The 25,280-nt window shown below is 39.7% G+C and overlaps 1 protein-coding gene across 2 annotated transcripts in view; it reads left to right on the top strand.

The window, feature by feature from the left end:
- trim71 (tripartite motif containing 71, E3 ubiquitin protein ligase) overlaps positions 1–25,280 on the top strand; it is a 57,372-nt gene that overhangs the window by 5,701 nt on the left and 26,391 nt on the right. For both annotated transcript variants that reach the window (XM_041192302.1, XM_041192303.1), the window contains one exon: positions 19,138–19,305. In XM_041192302.1, the coding sequence (XP_041048236.1) occupies positions 19,138–19,305 (168 nt within the window). The remainder of the gene's footprint in view (positions 1–19,137; positions 19,306–25,280) is intronic.

Here is a 25,280-nt window from a genome sequence, read left to right as displayed (position 1 = left end):
GTGTTAGGCGTTTTTGTTGCAAAATTGTTGATTATAGTCAGTAGATACCCAAGATTTTAAAGCTATGAGCAAGGTTAAGTTGCTTCATTGGAAATCACTGATTCTAAGAGGACAAGCATTTCACCGTTTGGGGAAATGGACAGAGCAACCCTGATGAAAATTTGAACTAGCCTTGTGGGTTCTTGACCTGTGAAATTGATGAAGTGTTAAGGAAAGGTATTTTGACCACTGGTGTACATTACTTGATGACTAACTGCGAGCATTGGCAGACCTTGAGAGCTGCTACCTGTGCAGATTTACAGTCAGGAGGCCCAGACACTTTAAGATGAAAACACAAAACCCAGCCCTTTGGTAGTTCTTGGCATAGTGGAGAGATGTAGCCTGTAGCCTCAAAGAACAGTCACTGAGCTGACCAATTTTTTGGGTAAGTGGTTGCATTTTGTTTTTGGTGGGTGGTGTGGATGGGGAGCAGACTGTCCTGTTCATGGTCCTCATTGCAGGTTGTTGGTAAAGATGTGATTGGTTCCGGCAATGCTCAACCATTTTTTACCTGTCTAAGTGGTGTGATTAACTCATCAAATACTGGAAGACTGATGACTTTGTCCTTCCAACACCCAAGTTGTTGGCTTCAGAAGAGGTGGATATAAACATTTCTTGTATTTTGTTCAATTTAAATTTATAGGTTTACCCTGGTGGTAGTAGATTGTGTGGGAAGGCATAACTATCATTGCAGTTAGACCGCGCCTGGTCTTCAACCCACAGTAAACACTTCAGGTGGCTAACTGTTTTCTCCGTTTGCTTGGAGGGCTTTATGAAACTTGGAATCTTGCAGGCTTGTATGGTGGTGTAATTGGGAAATGTCGTGTTGCGGGGGGTTGGGGGGGGGGCGGCGGCGGCATGGCATGGCTTAACCTTATTTTGATTCTTATTTTGATGCTGAACTTGTTGGGAACCCACCTTCATTCATTTCAAGTGCTTTGATTTTTACATTTGGAATATTGCTAATTTTGATAGCGCTTGACTTTTTTTTTGTTAACTTGAGTATTTAAAGGTTTTAATTTCCAGCAGTATCTGCTTCATGTGACCATACTCCACAGAATGCTGTGCAGCTGTATAGTTTTATTGATTGCTTAGAAGAGGGACCCCATAGTGCTGGACTAAATTTAATGCTGTGCTCGAGGCCTTTTGTTGAAATCTATATATAGGTTTATTCCTGTGAATCAGTTAACAATGTATCCTGCTTCATAATTTTTTCCTCCCGGCATTGTAGTTGTTCCCATGTGATAATACTCTGCTTTCCATCATCACAAGTCAGGTTAACTGCCATTGCTTACACTCAGCTCTATTCCATGTGTAAAAGGCAACATCCTTACCAGCAGTGACTTGGCGTAGATTTGCTGTGTATATAAGCTGCTTATAAGTCTTAGCGTTTTTATGTAGGTGATGTAAGTTAAAAGGCAAACAATGCTAATTGCATTAATTATGCAGGAGATTGTTGTCTTGATTTCCACCACCCCTGCCCCACCCATCCTCCAAAATATTTCAATTACTCTGCCACGAAGGGTAATGGATGGAGAGTTTCGGTCAACTTCTCATGTAATCCTCTCAATGTGGTTTTTATTCTCGAGTCAAGCTTTTTATATTAATAAAACTCTGAGTAAATATAGGACTTACTATCATACCAGAGTCGGATGTTTCTAGATTAGACGTTAAAGGCTGGATAGAGCCATAAAAGATTTACCAAAACAGATTTTGATGGACTCCCAGGATATAGCAACAGTATTGATTGGTTACTTTTATCAGTCTTCGATAGAAAAGATGCTGAGTTACCAATAACAAACACACCTCCTTCTCCAAGTCACATAGCATTCATATCACCATTCTTTAATTGCTGGATCAAAATCTTGTAGCTCCTGGGCAGTGGCAGTGAGGAAGTGCCTTCATCACATGGACTGGCCCACCACACCTTATCAAGGGTATGAGAGAGAATCTAGCAAAGCTGGGATTTCTTGCCTGTGTTGGAAAAGGGGTGGTTGTGGAAAGGATCTGGCTGAATTGATGCCCTTCTCCCCACCATGGATACGTAGCCTGCTGACATCTGTATACAGTTCATAATGACCACTTAGTTGAAGTAGTGCAGGATAGTTAGTGTTTGTGGAACTATACTCTTTTCCACGCACCCAATTTTTACAAAAATCACTGGAAAACACTCAGGAATAGGCTATTGGCTGGGTTTATCCCCATTCTAGGATCAGTCAAGTCAAACACCAGTTCTCTATCACAAAACAAAAACAGAATTACCTGGAAAAACTCAGCAGGTCTGGCAGCATCGGCGGAGAAGAAAAGAGTTGACGTTTCGAGTCCTCATGACCCTTCGACAGAACTGTTCTGTCGAAGGGTCATGAGGACTCGAAACGTCAACTCTTTTCTTCTCCGCCGATGCTGCCAGACCTGCTGAGTTTTTCCAGGTAATTCTGTTTTTGTTTTGGATTTCCAGCATCCGCAGTTTTTTGTTTTTACCAGTTCTCTATCACCTTTATCCTCTAACTTTGTATGGGTTAACATTGACTGAGCTACCAGCAGAATATTTCTTATTTTCTATATGCATAAGCATTAGAATTGTTAATGTAATGTCGATTGTGTTTATCACTAGATTTAAGTGTTTGTACTAACATCAGCTTGTTCATTATTTCAACTTTTTCCCATCAGCTTGACCTAGGTCTGAAGCTGTCTTAACTTGGTACAAATTTAGCCAATGCCACACTGGCATTGGAAGCACATTTTTTGAAGTTGTTAGAAATGGGTAGAAGGGAATTTATATTGAATGTTGTTCTTGATCTTGGAGTGAGTAATATCGATACTAGGTGCCTAAAATGGGAAGTGTTCTGGCCCCTTATGTGCTTGAGCACAAAGTTCACATGTCATTTGAAAATTCACAAATCAATTTTTTTTAAAAATGCAGCACAAAGCTTTGGCTCCATGATAGCCTTCATTGCATGAAGGTCAGTTCATTCTTTGTAATTCATTTTGTAATCAGCTGTTAGGAGCTGGTACCAATATGACTGGACTATTCTGTATAGATTTGAGATAGGTCTCTGACTGGAATCTTTACCCTTCCTCTTCAAAATACTCACTCCCTTGTACCACCTCGAAGTTATCTCTAAGATCTGCCAAATTACACATGCTGTAGAAATTATTTTAAAATGTCCCTTACAGAAAATAATATCATTCAAAGGTTGCAGGCAATCATCCTTTTAGCTTTATGGTCCCAATTTAGAATTTGGGCTGATAGAGGAAAAGTTTATCTGTGCAAGTGACCAGAATAAAATTTAGTTTGGGCTGCCTCAAAGCCCAGTTTTGGGAGGTCCTGTAAAATTAGTGTTGGGACAGCCTCTGGCCACAGATATAGGTGTTGCAGGAAGTGGAAGAAAACTCATACAGTAAGGAAAATTTTGAATTTAAGACTGAATACTAGACCTAGTGACTTGATGCAGACATTGGATGGCAAGTTTTCCATTTAATTTTCTGTAGTGAGTAGATATTCAAGAAAATTGACCTGAGAAACCTGCCAGTATAATTAGTGGCTTCGTAACTCTCTCTTAAATTGGAGAGCTGAACCTGGATTTATGGTGGTGGACTGTATATTTGAAAAATAAGGAAATATACTAGTGTGAAGCTTGAAGAATTTAGGCATGTATGGTAGAGGACAGTATAGTAATGTAATGTCTCAACTCTTTGCTGGAGATTAGACGTTCCAATCCAATGCATTTCGTGATGAGTTATTCCGTTCAGGGTCTCATGGGAAGTGTGGAATTAATTGTATTTGAAAACCAGTAATTTGAGCTGGAATTTAATTAGACACTGCTCTACACCATAAGTTAATATTGCAGTCATGAGTCAAAGATTTTATTGGAGAGTGAACAGGAGAGGACTTTACTCAGCTACCTCATCTTATTTTCTTTTGAATTATGTTGCTAAATTTCCCCCCCTTCCTCTACCAGTGTCTTTGTATTGAGTGTGCAGTTTTACAATGGGAGAATAGTTTTTCTTCTTTTCTCTTAGTTCCCGTTCCAAACTGTCAAGCAAGTAGGTCTCTATTTTTTGATAAAGGAAGAAAAGGGTGGCACCTGTAATGGTGAAATTACTAGTAAAACAGCAATGTTACCAGCTAAAGCTAGCAACATGGAGCGTGCAATCTCCCCTCAAATGTGTTTTATATGTGAGTATCCTCTAATTATTTCAGAGACTTAGTGGCTAAGTAACTGTTAGAGTGGCAGCTGCTGTTAATGCCTTTCTGCCATTTGTTATTAATGCATGGCACTTTTTTTTTGTCACTGGTGACCTTGTGTTCCTGAGGATGTGACCTTAACATGCCTCTTTCTTTGAATTGTGTGCTTAGGATAAGACTCTAGGCATCCAAGGGGGAGGAGTGGAATGGGTTTGCTGCAGATGGTCTTATTTACTATGTTTTATGGGACTGAATCTTGCTTTCTGCTTCCTGATAAATGATTGGATTTTGGAGTTTAATATGTTTAATTCTTTCATTTCTTGAAACATACTGTTTAGAAAGGGGAAATTTGAAGCTGGGGGTGCTATAACTGACGGTGCTATGGAATGGAAAAGCAAGTGGGGTGTTCTCGATCCCTATCCAGTGACTTTGGATAAGGACAGGATCTAGCTTGTCTCTGACTCCTGACATTGTCAAAAACCTACTCAAAGAAATAGGTTTTAAGGAGGGCCTTAAAGGAGCAGAGACAAGCAGATCAGTTATAGGGAGGGAATTATAGTGCATGAGTCAGAAGCTGAAGGGATGAGGTGATGTACAGGGAGGAAGTTGGAGATGGGAGGCATGGTGTCATTAGAGAGTTTAAATGCAAGGATGAGAATTTTAAAGTTGGAATGTTGGGCTAACATAGGTCAGTTATGTTGGGCTTGATGCATTATAGAATGTTGGCATAAGAACTTGCATTAAATGCTGGGAAAAAAATAATTGAATCAAGAAATTAATGGCTGACAAGGAATAAGTTAGAGGTTAGGAAGAGCCAGTACGAGTGGCTCAGTAACTGTACATTACCCTAAGAAAATAAAAGCTTTAATGTAAAGTTCTCATATAATGGACAACATATCCAACAAATATCTAACAGCTTATCTATGGGGAGACATTGGCATAGTGGTATTGTCACTGGACTAATCATCCAGAGATCCAGGGTAATGCTCTGGGGACCTGGGTTCAAATCCCACCATGGCATGTTATTTGAATTTGAATTTCAGAAAAAATCTAGAATTAATGATGACCATGAAACCATTGTCGATTATTGTAAAAACCCGCCTGGTTCACTAATGTCCTTTAGAGAAGGAAATCTGTCCTGGCCAATATGTTGATTCTTAAAATGCTCTCTGAACAAGGGCAATTAGGGATGGGCAATGCTGGCCTAGCTAGCAATGCCTACATCCCATGAATGAATAAAAAAAAAGCCATCAGCTTAAATCTCTCAATTTATTGTGGTCTCTTGTTAAATTATCCCCTTCCCTCCACAAGGACAGGAAGCTCTCAAGGACTGTACCAATCCAGTTTTCACAGCAGAATATGAGATTGCATTTGATGCCATTATTCCAGTGCTCTAGAGTACAACTTTAACAAAAGAACATTGCTTGTATGTATAGTGTAACCAGATTGATCTTGGGATTAACATGCTGTTCACACAGTTGTAGTTTTCTGTGGTCAGATAATTTTTAAAAACTCAATTGTTAATGTAAAATTTAGCATTGTATGAATAACTGCCTGTGTTTTTCATTCACTTGCAACCTCCTGTTCTCTTCCCATCCTACCACCATTCTAAGTGTTGAACTGTTGTTTAGATTTATGGTTCAATCAAAATTTACAGCACACTGGTGTTTCTTTTTTGAATTACTAATAGGAATCTCTACTAAGAGGCACCAAATGGTATAGTGGGTGATAATACTGTTGCTTCATCTCTGGATTTTGGGCTCAGTCTATTTTCAGCTGTTGGGATGAGTCTCTGGCTGGAATGCCCTTGACCTGAGTCAGAATTGCCTATAATTTGGCATTAACTTAACAATCCTGGGCATCAAAAGAGAGACAGTAAATGGCTGGATGGTTAAGAAATTGTATTGGACTAAGAAATGTGCTTCTGAGGTACGGGGTTAATTCGCTGAACATGTTACTCTGCCTCTAACTTGGGAAGACTTAGTGTTGAGATTGGGTGCTCGAAATGGAAATGCATCATTCCCCAATTGTAGTATCCCTTTTAATGGATACTGAAGAATCACCAGTTATTTGCAAGAAGTTTCCACAGTACAGAATGATTGTCACAATAAATTTGTGATAGCTGCATTCTGCAAATGTTGATAACATAAGAAATAGGAATAGGAGTAGACCATTTGGCCTCTCAAGCCTGCTCCGCATTTAGGAAGATCATGGCTGATCTTGTTTCGATTTTCACATTGCCATCTAACCCTGATAATCTTTGATTCCATTGCCTAACAAGAATCTATCTACCTCTGCCTTAAAAAATATTCCATGGCTCTGCCTCCACCTCCTTCTGAGGTAGAGTTCCAAAGCTGCATAACCCTCTGAGAGAAAAAAAATCCTCCTCATCTCTGTCCTAAAAGGGTGACCCCTAATTGTAACACAGTGCCCCCATTTCTGGACTCACCCACAAAAGGGAACATCCTTTCAATGTCCATCTTGTCAAGGCCGTTCAGGATCTTGTATACTTCAATCAGATCATCCCTCACTCTTCTGAACTCCAGTGGAAACAAGTCCAGCCTGTCCAACCTTTCCTCATAAGACAACCCACTCATTCTAGGTATCAATCTCGTAAACCTCCTTTGAACCACCTCCAATGTATTTACATCCTTTTGTAAATAAGGAGACCAAAACTGCATACAGTATTTGAGGTGTGGTCTCACCAATGCTCTATATAACTGAAGCATAATATCTTTACTTTTATGTTCAATCCCTCGTAATAGAGGATAGCATTCTAGTAGCCTTATTAATTACTTGCTGTACCTGCATACTAACTTTTTGTGACTCGTACTAGAACACCTAGATCCCTCTGCACCTCAGAATTATGCAGCCCTTCTCCATTTAAATAATACTCTGCTTTTTTGTCCTTCCTGCCAAAGTGAACAACTTCACATTTTCCCACATTAAACTCCATTTGCCAGATCTTTGCCCATTCACTCAACCTATCTATAAGCATCTGCAACCTCCTCATGTCCTCTTCACAGCATACTTTCCTACCTATCTTTGTCTCATCTGCAAATTTAACTATCATGTTTTCACTCCCCTCATCTAAGTCATTGAGGTAAATCTTAAGTTCCCAGCACAGCCCCCTGTGGGACTCCACTCCTCATAACCTGCCAATCCGAAAAAGACCCATTTATGCATATACTCTGCTTTCTGCCAGCAACCAATTTTCTGTCCATGCTAATATGTTACTTTTTACACCATGCGCTTTTATTTTCCATTATAACTTTTGGCGTGGCACCTAATCAAATGTCTTCTGGAAGTCCAAGTACAGTAATTCTACAGGCTCCCCTTTATCCACTGTGCATGTTACTCAAAAATACTCCAAAAAATTGGTTAAACAATGATCTTCCTTTCACAAAACTATGCCAAATCTTTCAGATTGAGCTCTTCTAAGTGCCCAGCTACAACCTCCTTATTGATCGATTCTAACAGCTTCCCCGCAGCAGACTTCAAGCTAACTGACTTTTAGCTTCCTGTTTTCTGCCTCCCTCCTTGAATAGAGGGGTTATATTTGCTACTTTCCAGTCTGATGGAACTTTCCAGAATCTAGAGAATTTTGGAAAATTAACGCTAGGGCATCAACCACCTCATTAGCCACCTCTTTTAAGACCCTAGGATGTAATCCATCGGGACCTGGGGACTTGCCAGACTGCTGCTCCATCAATTTGCTCAGTACCATTTCCCAAGTGATTTGAATTTCACCGATTGAAATTCTAATCAGTTAATGTTGTAAATACTGAAAAATAAATGGAAGGGAAACAGCAAATTGATTAAACCTGGCATACCAAATGCAGGAGTAAGGCTTGTTGTTCTTTGGTAGTTGTATGAGCTATGCAGTCTCTCAGTCTCATTCCTTGGGACAATTTTTAATTGAGTGAGAAGCATTGGAATTTTATCTCTTGTCCTGAGATTTGTTTTTTCTTTGACTGCAGTTTGATAGGGAATATATTCCTGTGAGATGGTGGAGATGCAAGGATATATTAGGTATGAGAGTTTGTTGGTAAGCTACTTAGTTTTGTGGGGTAGGAGAGAAATCCCAGCTGTGTCCATTCTGGTCCTTATCTGATTTGCGTGGTGTGTGCTTCTAAGCAGAGGCCACTGGATAAGTAATCAGATGCTCCTGCTTTGATTCTTTCTTTCTTTCTCTCTCTCTCTCTCTCTCTCTCTTCCCCCCCCCCCCCCCCCCCCACATGGTCAATTACTGTGTGTCCTCTGGCTAAGGAAGGGTCAGGAAGTGAATTTCAGATCAATCCTCTTTTAAAAGCATGGCTGTCACATGAACATATGATTAGGGTCAGCTAGAATGGTTCCTTTTTTTCCCCTCCACAGAATCTTAACAGTGCAGAAGGAGGCCATTTGGCCCATCATGTCTGTACCAGCTCTCCAAACAAGCATTATGATCTAGTGCCATTGCTGTGCCTTTTCCCTGTACCCTGACACATTAGATGATATTCGAACTGAAATAATGTTCTCTTGAATACCTTGATCAATTGAACCTTTTTCACATCACACTTGCTTCTTTTGCAAATCACTTTAAACCTGTGCCCTCTCATTCTTGATCCTTTAACGAGTGGGAACAGCTTCTTCCTACCTACTCTGTCCAGCCCTCTCATGATTTTGTACATCTCTATCAAATCTCCTCTCAGCCTCCTTCTCTTCAAGGAGAACAGCCCCAATGCCTCCAATCTATTCTCATGGTTGAAGTTTCTCATCCCTCGAACCATTCTTGTAAATCTCTTCTGCACTCCCTCTGATGTATTCGCATCCTTCCTATAATATGGTGCCCAGGACTGTACACGATATTCCAGCTGTGGTCTAATGAATGTCTTCTATAAATTCAGCACAACCTTCTTGCTCTTGTGCTCTATGCCACTATTAATAAAGCCCAGGATACTATATGCTTTATTAACTGCTCTCTCCACCTGTCCTGCCACCTTCAATAATCTATGCATATATACACTCAAGTCTTTCTGCTCTTGCACCCCCTTCAAAATTTCACCCCTTAATTTTATATTGCTTGTCCATATTCTTCCTGCCAAAATGCATCATCTCTCACTTCTTCGCATTGAACGTTCTCATTGAACCTATCTGTCCACTCCACCAACTTGTCTATGCCCTCTTGAAGTTCCACACCATCCTCCTCGCAGTTCACAACACTCCCAAGCTTCACATCATCTGCAAACTTTGAAATTGTCTCCTGCACACCAAGAGCTAGATCATTTAATGTATATCAGGTAAAGCCAGGCTTTTGTGCGAGCGATGAAGCAAGATGCCAAATGGTCTGAATGAGTTCTTGAGCAGCTGACCACTCCATGGTAAATCAGCAACCTCAAGAAGAAGGAGAAACTTGGAAGGTTTTTGAGAGTATGCTAAATTTTATAAAATCTTATGCTAGCAGCCTGCACTTATATGCTAACCAGGTATTCATACTGTATAGACATGGTGTTGTGGATAATTATTTAAATAAGCAAACAGCTCTTATCAATGTACACCTGGGAACACCTGGGAACATCCTTCAGCTTATGAAGAGTTTTTCCAGTTCGACTACCAGAAGGAGGAAAGGAAAGAGGAGCAGAAAAAGCATTAGAAAGCTTTGATCAGATTGATCCAGATGAAGGCTTTTACTTTCTGATCCCTGCTCGCCCTTCATAGCTTTCCAACTGTCCACTGCAGTATACACTGCCATATGTGCTTAGTTTTCACTGGCTTGCATTGTTCAGTGTCTTCTGGTGGCCTTCATGCTGTTGCCTTTCAGACAGAAAAGGAAGTGAATGGTGAGCTTGCTATTTAAAGGAGCAGTGCATCAAGGGGAGGGGTAGTGAGCGAAGCGATGAGGGGGGATGACAAGCAAAACAGCAAGGGATAGCGCAGGGATCGGCAAGCATCAAAGTTTTCTTTGCAAGCAGTTACCTGTGATATCACGGCAGTGATGTCCCAGGCACATTTGACTGAATGTGCGGTGAGTGACTTGTGATGGCAGCAAATGCAATCTGATAGAAATTGTTCACATGCTTGTTTGCCCCCTTTGCTTAAAATCTAATTCCTACTGGGTTGCAGTGCCATGGGTTTTGCAAGTCCTTTTGTGCCTCAAGCTATGGCTAATTCTGATCCTCAGCTCACCCAGTGTCTATGTGGAAATCTGTCTCTCCCCACCATTTCCCTTCCTCCTCCCCCAACACCACACATGTACATATGTTCAGGGTTTTGAGGAAAATATTGTTGTTCAATACTTCTGCCTTAACTGAGATCACCTTACTTGGCACATGCCAGAGATTGAACTTGGGACCTTCTTGACATCCACTGGGGAAAAAGCTCTCCCCATGGAAGAAGTTCGTGAAGTGGCGCCATAGTGGATTTTGGAAAGGAGCTGAATTGTAATGTACACAATTTTAAAATATATATATATTCAGTACAGCCTTTCCTCATCTTTTCCACCCCACCAATTTGTGATAATGTAATGGCTGTACACTTGCATCTTCACTGGGTGTCACTCGTTGGGACTGACATATCAAGATAACTTGATTAGAATCAACTGTCACCTAGGAAGTTCTGAATTTCAATGAAGTTGATCTGAATTAATACAATTTTAAAAGTTGCAGCACTTAAACATAAGTTTTTAGTTGTAAATATTGCCCATTGGCCTGCAATTGAACCAGAGAGGTTTCCAATTTTGTTGGATCTGGTCAGTTGGATAGAAACACTAATGACATCAGCTTTATACCCTTTGTTCATGCCCTCTGTTCACATTTTACCTTGCAGAAATGTTTGTCTTTTTATCCATGCATGGCATGTGGGCATCACTGGCAAGGCCAGCAGCCTTTGTCCATCCTTAATTGCCCTTCAGACAAGCTATTGCAGAGAGCAGTTAAGCCAACCAAATTGCTGTGGACTTGGAGCCAGACCAGAGATGGATGGCTGATTTCCTTCCCTAAAGGATGTCAATGAACCAGATGATTATTGTCATGGTTATTAATGCTGAGGTTAGCTTTATATTCCACATTTATTCATTGAATTTAAATTCCACTAGCTACCATGGTGGGATTTGAACATGTGTCCCCAGAGAATTAGCCTGGGTCTCTGGATTACTAGTCCAGTGACATTACTTCTAGGACTTAACTGGGAACCAATTTGTACCCGAATTTCAAAAAGCAGGTGACTTGGGTTGCAGAAGTAATCCTAATCTCTTGTTTTGAGCTAAACCAATTCATGAGGTGTGTTGCCTATAAACCTCATCTTTGCAAATCAGCTTGTACCAATCAGTACTCTTTGTTGACAAATGTCAGTGTTGTGGTTCAGGAGGGTTTTGATGCAGTAATATTTAACAGCTGGGATGTTGCCAGCGGTAACTTAAACTGGCAAGTGTCCAAGTGACGAATTGTGTACTCATACTTCAGTTTACAGATTAGGGAAGCCGAGGCTTTAAAAGCTTCATGGAATATTTAATATACATTGGAAGCATAAAATAATTAGATTTGTTTGCTGTATTGTTATAAAACTATATCGAGGCAATTCTTGCTTTCCAAACTTAAATCACTGATTAAATTTCATTATTGGGAATGGAGTCGAGAATGTCAATTTGTGCAATAGAAGGGTCCTTTTATTTCCTTGAGCTTCGTGGAATTATACTGTGTAAATGTAACAGACATGATTTTATAGAAAACTCATACCCAGGCCCGAATGCCACACTGGTATCATAGCCCATTGACGTTGCTGCCCTAAGTGAGACATGACATACAGGAGGCTCGACACTTCAAGCTCTACCTGCCCAGTGTAGGGCAGAGTCTGCAGATTGAGCATTGGACTTTCAGCCGTCTCAGAATCTCTTGAACCGGAGTAAAAATAAGTCGTCCTCTATCCCAAGGGACTGCCTATGAGAGTGTGTTAGGGAGTTCTAAGATTTTGATGCAGCAACACTGAAGGGACACTGATATATTTATAAGTCAGGATGATGTGTGATTTGGGAGTTCAGTGTTTCATTGTACCTGTTGTACTTGTTCTTTGCGGTGGTAGAAGGTGCTGCCAAAAAAGCCTTGGTTGCAATTCTTGTAGATAGAAACGTAGAAAATGTACGGTACAGAGAAGATCATTCAGCCCATATATGTGCTGGCTGAAAAGAGCTATCCAGCTGAATCCCGCTTTCAGCTCTTGGCCCTATAGCCTTGTAGACAACTGTTTTGCTGATTGGTGGAGGGGGTGAATGTTAAAGGTGGTGGATGGAGAGTAGGGAGGTGAATACTGCAGAATTCCTAGCCTCTGACCTGCTCTTGTAGCCACACGTTCCAGTTCAGTTCCTGGTCACTGGTGAACCTGACAATGTTAATGGAGGATTCAGTGATGCTAATGCTAAAGAAATATGAAGGGAAGGTAGCAAGACGGTGAAATGTTGAGAACTAAAGTTTACTTGTTAGGTAGATCATGACTATGTTCCTTTTGTAAATATGGTGAAGAAACTAGGCACTTCAAATGTTTTCTTTCCCCTGTTTCTTATTGCAGGAGCAAGATAGCCTGGATTAATGAAATTGACCATCTCTGTGAAATAGCACTGATTGAATTTGCTTTAAACAAAAGTGAAGCTACCCGTTTTTGCTAAAGGGAGTTTTCTAATGATTAGACAACTGTACGTTGTTTCTCTGGCCCAGCTCTCTTTTTAATAGCAAATCATTTGAAGATGCTGCATTAAATTCTTCAAGTAATTGCCACTTATACTAACCAATTGAATAGTGTATCCATGTGCTGTTAAGTAGCTAATAAACATTAGTTGTATAGTATTTGTTTCCAACAAATGCATTGATGTTTGACCTGGATTTTTCGAAAGCCCCGGTCTCTAAAATGTTAATATCCACTTGTCAGGCAAAATGTATTAGTTGCACAACAGATTCAGGGTATGTATCTCTCTACCAGTGATGGAGTTCTACAAAAAGTAGTTGTTGGATAAGTGCCATTTGAATTTATGCTGCCTACGCTACAGTTCAAGAGCCAGTGTTTGGCAGATTCCTGTGAACTACTTATGCCAATGGCATACATTGAGGTGGAGAAAATATAAAATAATGAACTGCCTCATTTTTAAAATTGTTCACTGTTTTTGAAATGTTGGATTCAAGTTAGGTATATGTCACCAAGCCAATGAACCGACCAATGATTCTGCTTGCAAAGCTTGTTTAAAGTTGATATGAAAAGCACATGGGACTATTTTGGCTTGGAAGCAATTGTTAATAGAATCCATCAATGTTTGCCGTAAAAGCTTGCGAACAAGGTACTGTATCTACCTGTACAACTATTAACTAGAAGAATGTAATCACTTATACCAAAAGTTGCAAGTTTACAGTGTGTAAAATGTGAATAAATAGAAATGATTTCATGAAGAAACATTTAGACAAGTTGCAGCATAGTTTTGACTAGGAAGCCTGTAAACCTCCCCATCTCTCCCAACCCCACAACCTCTGAGAGATCTGGATTTATATAATTCTGGCCTCCAGTTATAGTTGCTCTCATTCGTGATCATGCCTTTAGTTGCCTAGGCCCTAAACTCTGAAATTCCCTCCCTACACCTCGTTTTCCTCCTTTAAGACACTCCTTAAAACCTTGCTGTTTGGCAAAGCTTTTAATTGTACTACCTAACATATCCCCTTATGTGGCTGGATGCCACCCTTTGTTTTATAAAGCTCTTGTGAAGCACCTTGGGATGTTTCGTTCAAACGGTTTAAATCAAACACACTGCATGTCACAGTGGAATTTATATTCTCACTGAGGTGATGTCACCTATAAATTGTTCAGATTTGATACAAAAATGTGACCTAGTACTGTTTACTGCTAAGCAAGTGACAAAATACACATATCCACTTGGGACGGCCTCTTTTACTTATTCAGAATAATAGTTTTGAATTAACAGCATTTCATGTAGATGTGGAATTCTTTGCCTGATCCATTTCGGTAGCACTTTGAAAGATAGTTTCCCCCCTCTTCAGTTGTGCTGCTGCAGTGTTAGATTTCAGAAGCATGATATTCCATTATATTCATCTGTTTTTTTTAAATAGAAGCTGAAAGAAAGAGGTGTGTTTGTGTGACCACCAGAGGAGCTATTCATGAACTTAGCATTTTCTTTGCAGTGGTCTCATTGAGGCATTTAGCATATGCTCCTCTGCTGTACTGCTTGAGGAGGGAGTGAAAGGTGATTCTCTTGACCTCCTGATCATGTTTCCTATTCTTCCCACCCCCCTCCTCCAAGAAGAATCTGAATGGAAATGGAGCCTTTGTTTTGTATGTTAATTCCATACAAAACAGGATTTTACTCTGCCTGTTTAGTTGGTAGCCTTGCTGTGTGCCTTGAAAGTATTTAAAGAAATGATGTTTCTTTGGTAAATGGCTTGAATGCCTCTAAAGTTCTCGTGCTTTTCAGTGGGTTTAGTATAAATGATTTTAGTTATAGGGATGATTTTTTTCCAATTTGGTTTTGTGGGCCAGTTGAGGGCATAGAGGACTGCACACCAGTATAGAAGATGGCTGAGAATTTTGAAGAATTGTTCTGAAGAGACATAAGGTATCAGTTTCATAGGGATTTTTAACAGGAGGATTTGCCTTCCCATTGTTTTTTCATATCTATGCTTTTCACCAGTGCCTTTTACAGCTCCATATTTTTCCCTTAGCTTGTTTGAGGATTCAATCCTGGTCTGTGCTGGTTGCTGATATCAGGCAGGGTGGTCGTAGTTATGTGGAATTGGTGTTTAGAGAAAGAATTGAATGGTTTTCCACAGCAACTGAAATCAATGCCTACACGCATTGGTGAGGACAAGATCAGGCTTGGTCATATTAGTTGCTGATGTATGAAGAATTGCTCTTTAGATGAGATAATGGAGATGAATTGGTCCGCTTTGGAGTTGCGCGTCAGCATGAGTTGATGCTCACAGAAAAGATGCAGAACAAAGGAACAGTTCAGAGAGCCAGAACTTAAGATAGAAATCCTGTTTCTTGAGAGGCTAAGGTTTGCCTTCTGCCTTGTGTTAATGCAGTGGGGATTGACGTCCTTTTCTTCTGTTGTCAGTTGGTTCTGCTGAATGTCACCAAATACAGTGCTGTGCGAGATAAAAGGGGTTTTGTCCTGTCAAACAGATAAGTTCTTTTGTGTCATGTGTTGAAGAAGTTGAAATTAAAGTTGACTTCCCTTGCCCAATTCCAAGATGGAGGTCTGGAAGCCACTTGTTGCTTTAATGTTTAAGGTAGCAAATACGGAAAGGGTTTGTTCTCAAATGAGCATAAATATGATAATTAAGGCAAGATTGGGCTAACATGTTCAGACATCCCATACACGGTGAACTCTGCTGTATTGAAAGGTTCTGGGCCTGGGATAAATATACTCCACCTGTGATGTAGCTATAGGAACCTCACTTGGATGTCTACAAAAGAAAATGGCATATAAAAATCCTCTAGATTATTTGACTGAAAAACATTTAATGCAAGTGACCTCTATATATTTATGCCATTGTTTTATTTTATTTCATCACTATATATTAACTAATTTGCAAATAAATCTTCGTTTCAATCTGACTCCTGGCCTGAAGATGTGAGAGACTGTCTTTCAGAGGAGATCAATTTCTGAACATCCACAGCTTTCCAGGGTAGCGAATTCCAAAGATTCACAACCTTTCTATGCGAAGAAGTTTCTCTTCGCCTCAGTCTGAATTGGTTGACCCCTGGCTCTAGATTTCCCAGCCAAGGGAAGCATTTTCTCAGCATCTACCCTGTCAAATCTATTGATCCTATCAGTGCAGACTTGAGGCAGGAGAAAGTGGCAAGAATCCCACGTTTCTCTGCTGCAGCAGACTAAGAGATTTGTGACATGGAAACTGCCAAAAATGTTTCTTGAGCAGAGGGCAAGTGATTTTTACAAGGGATAGGCACTGTAGCCTCCAGGTGCAGTCAGTAGCACCATCGAGTTAGGAAAACCTGGAGCTCAGATTTACATCACTAAAAGTGTTCTACCTTTACCATTGGCAATCTCTAGAGCTCAATGTATCTGACAAGAGTAGCAACAAGCATTTGCAAGAGCAAGCAGCACACTGAAATCTATGATTTCCAGTTTGGCAGTGCTAGTCTGGAATCCATCTGGATAACAATCATGTCTGCACAATGGTACTGAGACTTCTGCATCAAGTTAAATTGAACTAAGGAGGTGTGTGTATCTGGACCTCTGTTCTTATGGGGATATGCTGGAAAGATCATTGATGCAGAACTTGAATTTTTTTTCCTGTATGTATTCATTTCCTTTCTCATTCCCTCTCCAACAATTCAGTTAGCATAGCCAGTATCTGAATGTTATCAGAACCGTGACATTTATCTGTAACAAAGTAAATAGCTCAATTTATATTCCCTGATTTGATTGTGTTCAAACCTATGCTGAAATTCTGTAATGCCCTTTTCTAGCTGTATTTGAATGACTGCAATTGTGCCCATCCAGGCTCCAGAAGCGATGCAAAAGAAAGCATTATGTTAATCCACGTCAGAGGGAAGAGCTATGAGGAACAAACAGCTTGATGATTTTGTCTAAAATCTCTTAAGCAGACCTTTATACATAGATATTGTTTGGGTTTATTTTTTTCTGGTGTTTAGGTACAGTGTAGCAGCAAGGTGAGGGTTATGTTAACAAAATTTTGATTGGCATCAAGAAGCATTTCTTTGTGAAGCAATTAGAAGGACGTTCGGGATGAAATTCTGGTAGGATGACCCCAAATGGGTTTGAATGAACTCAGTTTGAAGCAGTCTTGTGTTTTTATACCAAGAATTGCAGAGACAGTGTAGAAGTCAGGCAGTAATATGAAACCAATTGTCTTGCATTGAAACAAGTTGTATCTTGAAACACATGATTGTGTCTTTTCAGTTGGTAGACTGGGTTAAATTGAGCTATATTATTATTTTAACCACTGACTCTAAAAGCCCAAGTGTATCACAGCTAAATGTATGGAAAACTTTAAGGTCTATTCTGTTTTGACTACTCTTCCTGAATGCTGCCAGTCTATATGCTGAAGCAGCTGCAGCATGTTTGATAGGATGCAGTTCTCTTTAGGAACAATACTATTCTTTGCATGTACTGGCAGGCCTGCATATGGTTATTGATGGGTACATAAGGTGCAACCAGCTTATAGGAAGGTGGACTGCATATTTATAAGAGTGATCATTCATTGTCTTAAAGTAAAAAAGATAGTTTTGTTGCAACATTTTGGAACTGACTGATGAAAGATGATATATACAAATTAATATATATTGCTTGAAGTACCCATTTGAAATATGGTGTGCATCATTTAGTGATGTTCAAATCCTCTGCCTGAGGTTTTTTGATGTTTAAGTTCTATCCAGACCCATGATAAATGCCACATTTCCTGTTGCCTTGATAAAGATTGTATTGTTGTCAACCCAGAGAAATTGGTTGCTATTTGACCTGAGGAAACCTGTTTAAAATTGTACAAGTAAAGGGGAACCTAGATATTTATATAAGACTTAAGTTGGTAAGACATAAATGTAGGATTTTCAGTCCCAGTCTATATCTCCAGGTAAAATGACATCTTTTACTGAAGATGCTACAGCTTTGGTGCCCCACCTATCACTTGTCTGCAAGCTTTTCATTTTTGGTGTTCATTCAGAGTGCATTTTCCCTGTTTCCCTTCACAATCTGTATATGTCTTGTGTGCAGACAAATGAGTCATGCATTTCACCCTGCTTTCTAACTGTTGATAACTCCACAAACCATAGGAACAACTTGAGGTATTCAAACATATTTCTTCATTCTCATATGACCTAATGTTTAACCAAGGATAATATGAATTAGGAGCAGGAGTAGGCCATTTGCCTTCTCGAGCCTGCTCCACCATTCTAAAAGATCATGGCTGATCCTGATCGTAGTCTCAACTCCAAATTCCCGCATATCCCTGATAACCGTTGACTCTCTTGTTAGTCAAGAATCTGTCAACCATGATAGAGTCTACCCTTTGCACATTCCTTATGTCCTCTTCACAACCTACTTTCCTACCTATCTTTTTGTCATCAGCAAATTTAGCAACTATACAATCTGTCTCTTCATCTAAGTAATTGATGTAAGTTGTAAATCGTTGAGGCTCCAGCACTGATCCCTGTGGCTCTCCACTCGTCACACCTTGCCAATCTGGAAGTGACCCATTTATCACTACACCATGCTTCCTGTCAGCTGACCAATCCTCTGTCCATGTTACCATCTACACCATGAGCACTTATTTTGTGTAATAACCTTTGATGTGGCACCTTGTCAAATGCCTTCTGGAAATTTATCCTGGTGTTTGCAGTTGAATGGTAGGAAGTTAGTTGATGCCCATGATTGTCCCAGGCATGGTTTTTGTGATATTTTCTTTGATATTCTTTGCACAGTGCTAATTGAAGACTATTTACTTTCGCCAATGGGTTACAGGGAAATAAGGGACTAATCATAGAGCAATTATAATCTTCCTAGCACCAGGTTCAGAGCAGCATCAATGGAAACCTCTGATTAGGTCTTCCACGCTAGCTACTACATTGGCCTTGCGAGCCAAAGCATGCCTGTGTATTTGCTCCTAAAGACATAGTATTGCACCTATGATAAGCCATACCGTGAAATAAATTTGGAATATTGTTTCAGCTGAAAAATCCATGAGTACTGGGATAAATAGCATCACGTTTTCTATATCCATTCTGAAATATTTTTCCTACAGAAAAATTTAAACTGTTTTACTTTTATAAGAAGTTCAGTCTTCTCTATTTTGGTCAAAACAAGTTTCTTTGATTCACAATGTAAAGCTGGACTTCAGCTTAGTCTGATACCCTAACTTAAATTAACTGACATCGATGACTTTGTTCTCTTCCAGGTGATGCGTCTGTACTGTGATACTTGCACTGTCCCGATTTGTCGAGAATGCACAATGAGCCGTCATGTAGGGCACAGCTTTGTCTACCTCCAGGATGCCGTACAGGACTCCAAAGAAATTACCCTACAGCTGTTAGCAGATGCACAGCAAGGCCGACAGGCAATTCAGGTGAACTTTATTAAGAAGCTCAAATATAACTCGCCCATATCCTTTGTTCTAATTTCTTTAAATCTTTTTGTGCTGTCTTCATTTCAATCTAACTTCATGATTACAAGACCCCAAATTGTCTGTCTTTAACTTAGCTTGTTATTGCCTCCAGCTTGGCCTTCTCCCTTGTGGGTTTCCTCAGCTTCTGCTGAATAAAGGACTTTAAAACACTTCAGTAAACATCCTCATACATACAGATTATCCCCACAGTAATTCCCAGCTGGTCAGGAAGATTAAAATTCTTGTCATTACAGCTGAGGCCTCAGCACTGATCATTACAACTAACGTAGTGCCAAGCACACTATTAATATTTATTCTTTTTTTATCTTTTCAGATCCACCCACAAAGCCCTTCTTAGGAGCCCATAAACTTTCCTCAGTGTACAGTGTGACATCGCCTCTTTCTTTCACTTTGCTCTTGCAGCGCTTCAGATTTTGTTCCCCCTTTTACCTTTGAGCAGGTTTCTGTAGGTCTTGATAGAGATGAATAGAAACGATAATTTGGGGGACAAATAATACTCACCTGGGAAAATACAGGTTAATTAAGAAAAGCCAGCATGGATTTGTTACAGGTAAATCGTGCTTAGCTAATTTGCTTGTGTTTTTTGATGGTTTAACAGAGAGGGTTGATGCAGTGTACATGGACTTCCAAAAGGCATTTGATAATGTGCTGCACAACAAACATGTGAGCAAAGCTATAGCTCATAGAATAAAAGGGACAGTAGCAATATAGATACAAAATTGGCTGAGTGACAGGAAACAGTAGCAGTAGAAGTTAATGGTTGTTTTCCGGACTGGAGGAATGTTTATGCTGGCGTTCCTCAGGTGTTAGTGTTAGGACCCCTGACTTAGACCTTGGTGTGCAGGACACAATTTCAAAACTTGCAAATGGTACAAAACTTAGAAGTATTGTGAACTGTGAGGAGTATGGTGTAGAGCTTCAAAAAGCTATAAAGGCAGGATGGTGGAATGGGTGGACAGATGGCAGATGAAATTTAATGTAATGTGAAGTGATTCATCTGGGAGAAAGAATGTGGAGACACTTTTAAAAAAAGAGTAAAATTCTAACGGGCGGGTGAGGAGCGGAGGGACCTAGGTATATATGTGCATAAGTCATTGAAGGTGGCAAGACAGATTGAGAGTGTGAGTAATAAAGCATACGATATACTAGGCTTTATTAACAGGGGCATAGATTACAAAAGCAAGGAATTTATTAAAGTTGTATAAAGCACTAGTTCAGCCTCAGCTGGGGTATTGCATCCAGTTCTGGTCACCACAGTTCAGGAAGGATGTGAAGGCATTAGAGAGGTTGAAGAAAAGAATTCTCAAAGATTCACGAGAATGCTTCCAGGGTTGAGGAACTAACGTTATATAGCAAGATTGAAGAAGCTGGCACTGTTTTCCTTCAAGAGCAAAAGGTTGGGAGGAGATTTGATAGAGGCATTCAAATTCATGAGCGCGTCTGGACAGACTAGATGGGGAGAAGCTATTTCCATAGGTGGAAGGATCAGGATCCAGAGGGCACAGATATAAGGTAACTGGCAAAAGAATCAATGGTGACTGGGGAAAAACTTTCCTTGAATGCGCGCTGCCTGCGAATGGTGTAGATAGGGTCAGTTGAGGCATATGAAAGGCAATGGAATTATTAGCTGAAAAGGAAGAATGAGGTGTTACAGGTTAAAGGGGGATGGGCGCGTGTGGTGGCACTAGGTGAATTGCTCCTTCAGAGAGCCAGTATAGACATGGCAGGCTGAATGGTGGCCTCCTGTGCTGTGATTATTTTCTGAGAGTTGTTATTTGTCTATATTGTAAACTTTATCCACTTGTATTTCTTTTGTCTGTTCATGCAAGTCGATCTTCCTTGTCCTCTTTGCTATATGTATAACATGGTTTTCTTTTAGCACATCCTCTTTTTTTTATTCCCCCCACCCACCTGTTTATTTTCATGGACTATAGTTATAAAACTCAGAATCCCATTTTCCCATTTATGCTTTTTTCCTATCTGAAGTTTTACTGTTTATGTACCCTCATGCGTTCCTCCACTCCATTTGGAATTTTACTAATATAGGGGATGGCATTCTCTCTCTCAAATTTGTATTACATATGTTGAAACTGTATTTGCCGCATACCTTCCAACTCCCCTAAAATATGTTGTGCATTCTAGTTTGTATTCCCTAATTTCACATCTTTATAATTCTCCTTGCGTGCATATCCAAATTGTGTCTTTGAAAAGCAAGAGATCTAAATTCATTTCTGGGCATCTTAACTAGTCTAAGAAGCTTTTGGTTTGTACCCTGTGTCCTGACCTTTGACTCAGCTACTGTCCAGGTCCATACGTACTGCACCCATTGCATGCCATTGTACATTGAACAAACTTTTTTTTCACCTTCCTGCACATCACTTAAGGAACTATTCATGTGTGCCCGGAGAGCCCAAGATGGGCTTCATTGCAACTTCAGTTTTCACTTACTCCCTCTCCTCCAAGTTGGCTAAATATGTTATAGCAATCAAACATGCATGTTTCTGGTAGAGGCCCATACAGTTGTGTTTTGGGTTTTAGATCCATGACCAATGATTCATACCATAGCACTGAGAATGCTGAGATCAGTTTTAACTTGGCTAACTGGGCACAGACCAATGATTGAACCGCAATCCTTTGTTTTGTATGGCTCAGCTATCAATTGGGTAAATGGCATATCAGAGGGCCTTAAATGTTAGAACTTAAGCAGTGAACAATTGAATTGGAGTCTAGTCTTTGTACACTCAGAAACTTGTACTTTCAGACACTACTTATTATGCACCTATATATAAATATATTGCCAGTGCCTAAATATAATTAAAAGCCACCTGAACTGCCTGGACATTTCTTGGATTTTGGCAACTACCATATCAATAACATGTTTATCATGTCTACACAGCCCAGTCCAAAGGGCTGTTACAGGAGTGTGAGCTTCAGGTAAGTATACAAACATCATTTGTACGTATTGTGCAGCACTTTTTTTTTTTGCCATTGTTTCAAAATGAAATGAATGCTTGGTCTGGAAGTATTTCTTTTATGCTGCTAGTTAAATGCTGCTTGCAGGAAACACAAACCTTTTATCTTGCTCGAACATACCTTGCTGTTGGGGAAAATAATTTGCATGTGGTGGATTTCACTTGTCTGTAGGGGTGGAAAGAATATTTGCAATTGAGTTTTAATGTGTCAAGAGTGCAGCTGAAGGACTTTTTTGAAAATAGCAACAAACAACTATTTTTTTTTTTAATACCATCATTCTTGTCTGCTTTTCTGAAGGTGACAGCCTAAAGTGATACTCTGTTCCTTGGGTGTGGTAAACTAACTCTCTGAGGCCTTGCACTCGAGGAAGATTATTTAATTGCGGTTGGTGTAACAGCATTGCACAGAATCCTATTCGTGTCCTTAAAAAGCTAGTGCACAATTCCACACAGATCAATGGTTACTGGTTAGAGCATGAACTCTGGTTTCTGTTTGCTTGACCACATAGACAAGAAACATTACTTCCTACAATTACACTGGTTCACAACAGATCTAAAATTACAACCAGAATTTCAGGTGCAGCAGAAGTATTTTTCTGGCATTTCAATGCCATTTTAAGCATTTTTAAATCCTGTGACTTTTTTTTTTCCACTGAGCAATTATTGGAGGTTTAAAGTTTAGGGTAAATGAATTGTTATAATGAAGCCTTTTCCCATTTAGTTATTACTGTGTTGTGTATCATTCGGCTTGTTTGATGATACAGTGCTGCTGACCATATTTGGGTGAAGCTCAAAGGATGCACAGTGATTAACAAGGGGATGAAGTTTTCTGTGGAAGTTGTATCCATTTTGCCAGTGTCAATTTGCGCTTCAATTTCCTGTTGGTCTCTATTCGCTGGAGTATTAAAATTTGCATTATTGTGCACGTGTTGGTAACAACATGGAAGCTGTGACAAGCTTTTCAGTTTTCAATGTGACTCCTACTGATACCATAAAAATGCATTAAAAGAGAATAAAAAGCAGGTCACAGGATTTAAAAATGCTTAAAATGGTGTTGAAATGCCAGAAAAGTGATACTTCTGCACCTGAAATTCTGGTTGTAATTTTAGATCCGTTGTGAACCAGGGTAATTGTATGAAATTCACATGTACATCTCTTAAGCTGAGGCCAGAGCCATTATAAGCAAGTTGGGATGTGTTCTTACTACCCAGTTGCTGACTGCAAAATTTGTTAAAAGTCAGTGGGTCCTTCCTGGCAATAGAGTTTTGTCTTTGTTATCCTTCCGCTTTCAAAAATGTTCTTTGTTTCCTTGGAATGCCTGTTTCCATCTCTTAATTATATTGTTGGAATGTGTACTGGCCTTCAGGATGTTCAGCTTGATTTTTGTCCTGTCACAAAGTGAAATAAAAGAAAGTAAGTTTAAGCAACATGCAGAAAGATCACTCCCTTAAACATGAACCATATTTAGTGCTTGTAGAAGTGTTGAGGGTTGATTGTTACTAGCATGCTCTGCTCAACCTCCTTCAATATTGTCACAATGGCTGTTTGTGTTCATCACGAAGCTGCCACTTGGAAGTTGTGGTTAATAGAGCAGGAAGCTCCTCTTTCAGGAAAATTGTCAAATAAAAAGGAATGTTTGGAGCATAATTTTTTTACTAATGGAAGAAAAGTTTAGCCTCAACTTTTTTTGGCTACTCCAATGATGCAATACCCTTGCTTGTTCAGGTGCATTGACCACAGGACATGACCTGGTGACTTTAATCTGGCTTGAGAGCCCCAGAAAGCTGTACTATATATGATGAGAAACCTACATCCGTGTTGTTAAACAAAATGCTGCTGAGAATTTCTTCATAAAATATACTCCTTCCATTATTCTTTCCCTACCCCCTTCCTACCTTCCTCTCTGAACTTTAGTTTGTTCTGAGCGTACATCTGGCATGATACTGAGGCATACAGATTGCAGAAGTCCCAGGTTTGAACTCTTCAAGCTGAGTAAGTTGGGGCAGCAGTTGGTTACTAACTTTGGATTCTCTGTGTCCTGAGACTTGCAGGGAGCATACAGTCAGGGTTCATAGGATTTATCATCGAGTTAACTTTCCTGTAAATTTTGAGGAGTGCATTCTGAGTTGCTTTCCATAGTCAAAAAATGTCTTAGCCTCTTCCACAGTAAGCTTGGCTGGTTGGGAAGATTGCATTAGTGCATTCAATTAACGGAGCACTTGGTGAGATATTTAAATTCCAAATTGTAGCTTGTGGTCAAAGATGTGTGCGAGAATGAGGCATGAGAGATGATATGCTTGCATCTATTTTTAATGCCTGAATTTACAATTTTTTCACTAATTTTTGAGAGATGGTGATGATTTGTAGTATTTCTGTTATGTATGTGTATGTATAAATTTATTTATGTAGATGATGAATTAGTTTATCTAATTTTTACAAGATTCAATCATCTTATAGAGTCATAATAAATACGGAGAGGCCCAATTGGGAAATGAATACTTGGTCAGTCTGGGAACAGTTTCACTATCAGGCTGTGACTGAACAACCATGGTTTGATTTCACGTGTCCACAGTTGACCTCCTCCTTTATAATTTGGGTTGCACTAATGTGATTTATTTGTCAGACACAATTTAACTTTAAAGACTGTGATCCTAAAGCCTTGAGTTTTCAATTTCAAATCTTTTTGGTTCATTTCTTCTGAGTTCAGAACGACCTAACTGGAATTCTAAACCATTTAAATGGAGAGGCTGGATTAGCTTTACATTCCTTTTACCAAGTGAGCCATGCTCAATATATTGGGCATGGTGCCAAGTGTTTGTGAGCACTGTATTTTCATGATTCTTTTACTACATTAAAGGCACCTTCCTAAGTACATATTTCAAGGTCCACTGTATGTCATAGAATGGAGATGGTCTCTGTCCTTTGCATGTGTTTCTTGCTAAG

Source organism: Carcharodon carcharias, chromosome 7 (genome assembly GCF_017639515.1).
Source record: "Carcharodon carcharias isolate sCarCar2 chromosome 7, sCarCar2.pri, whole genome shotgun sequence".
Lineage (NCBI taxonomy): Eukaryota > Metazoa > Chordata > Chondrichthyes > Lamniformes > Lamnidae > Carcharodon > Carcharodon carcharias.
This window is presented reverse-complemented; position numbering and strand designations above follow the sequence as displayed.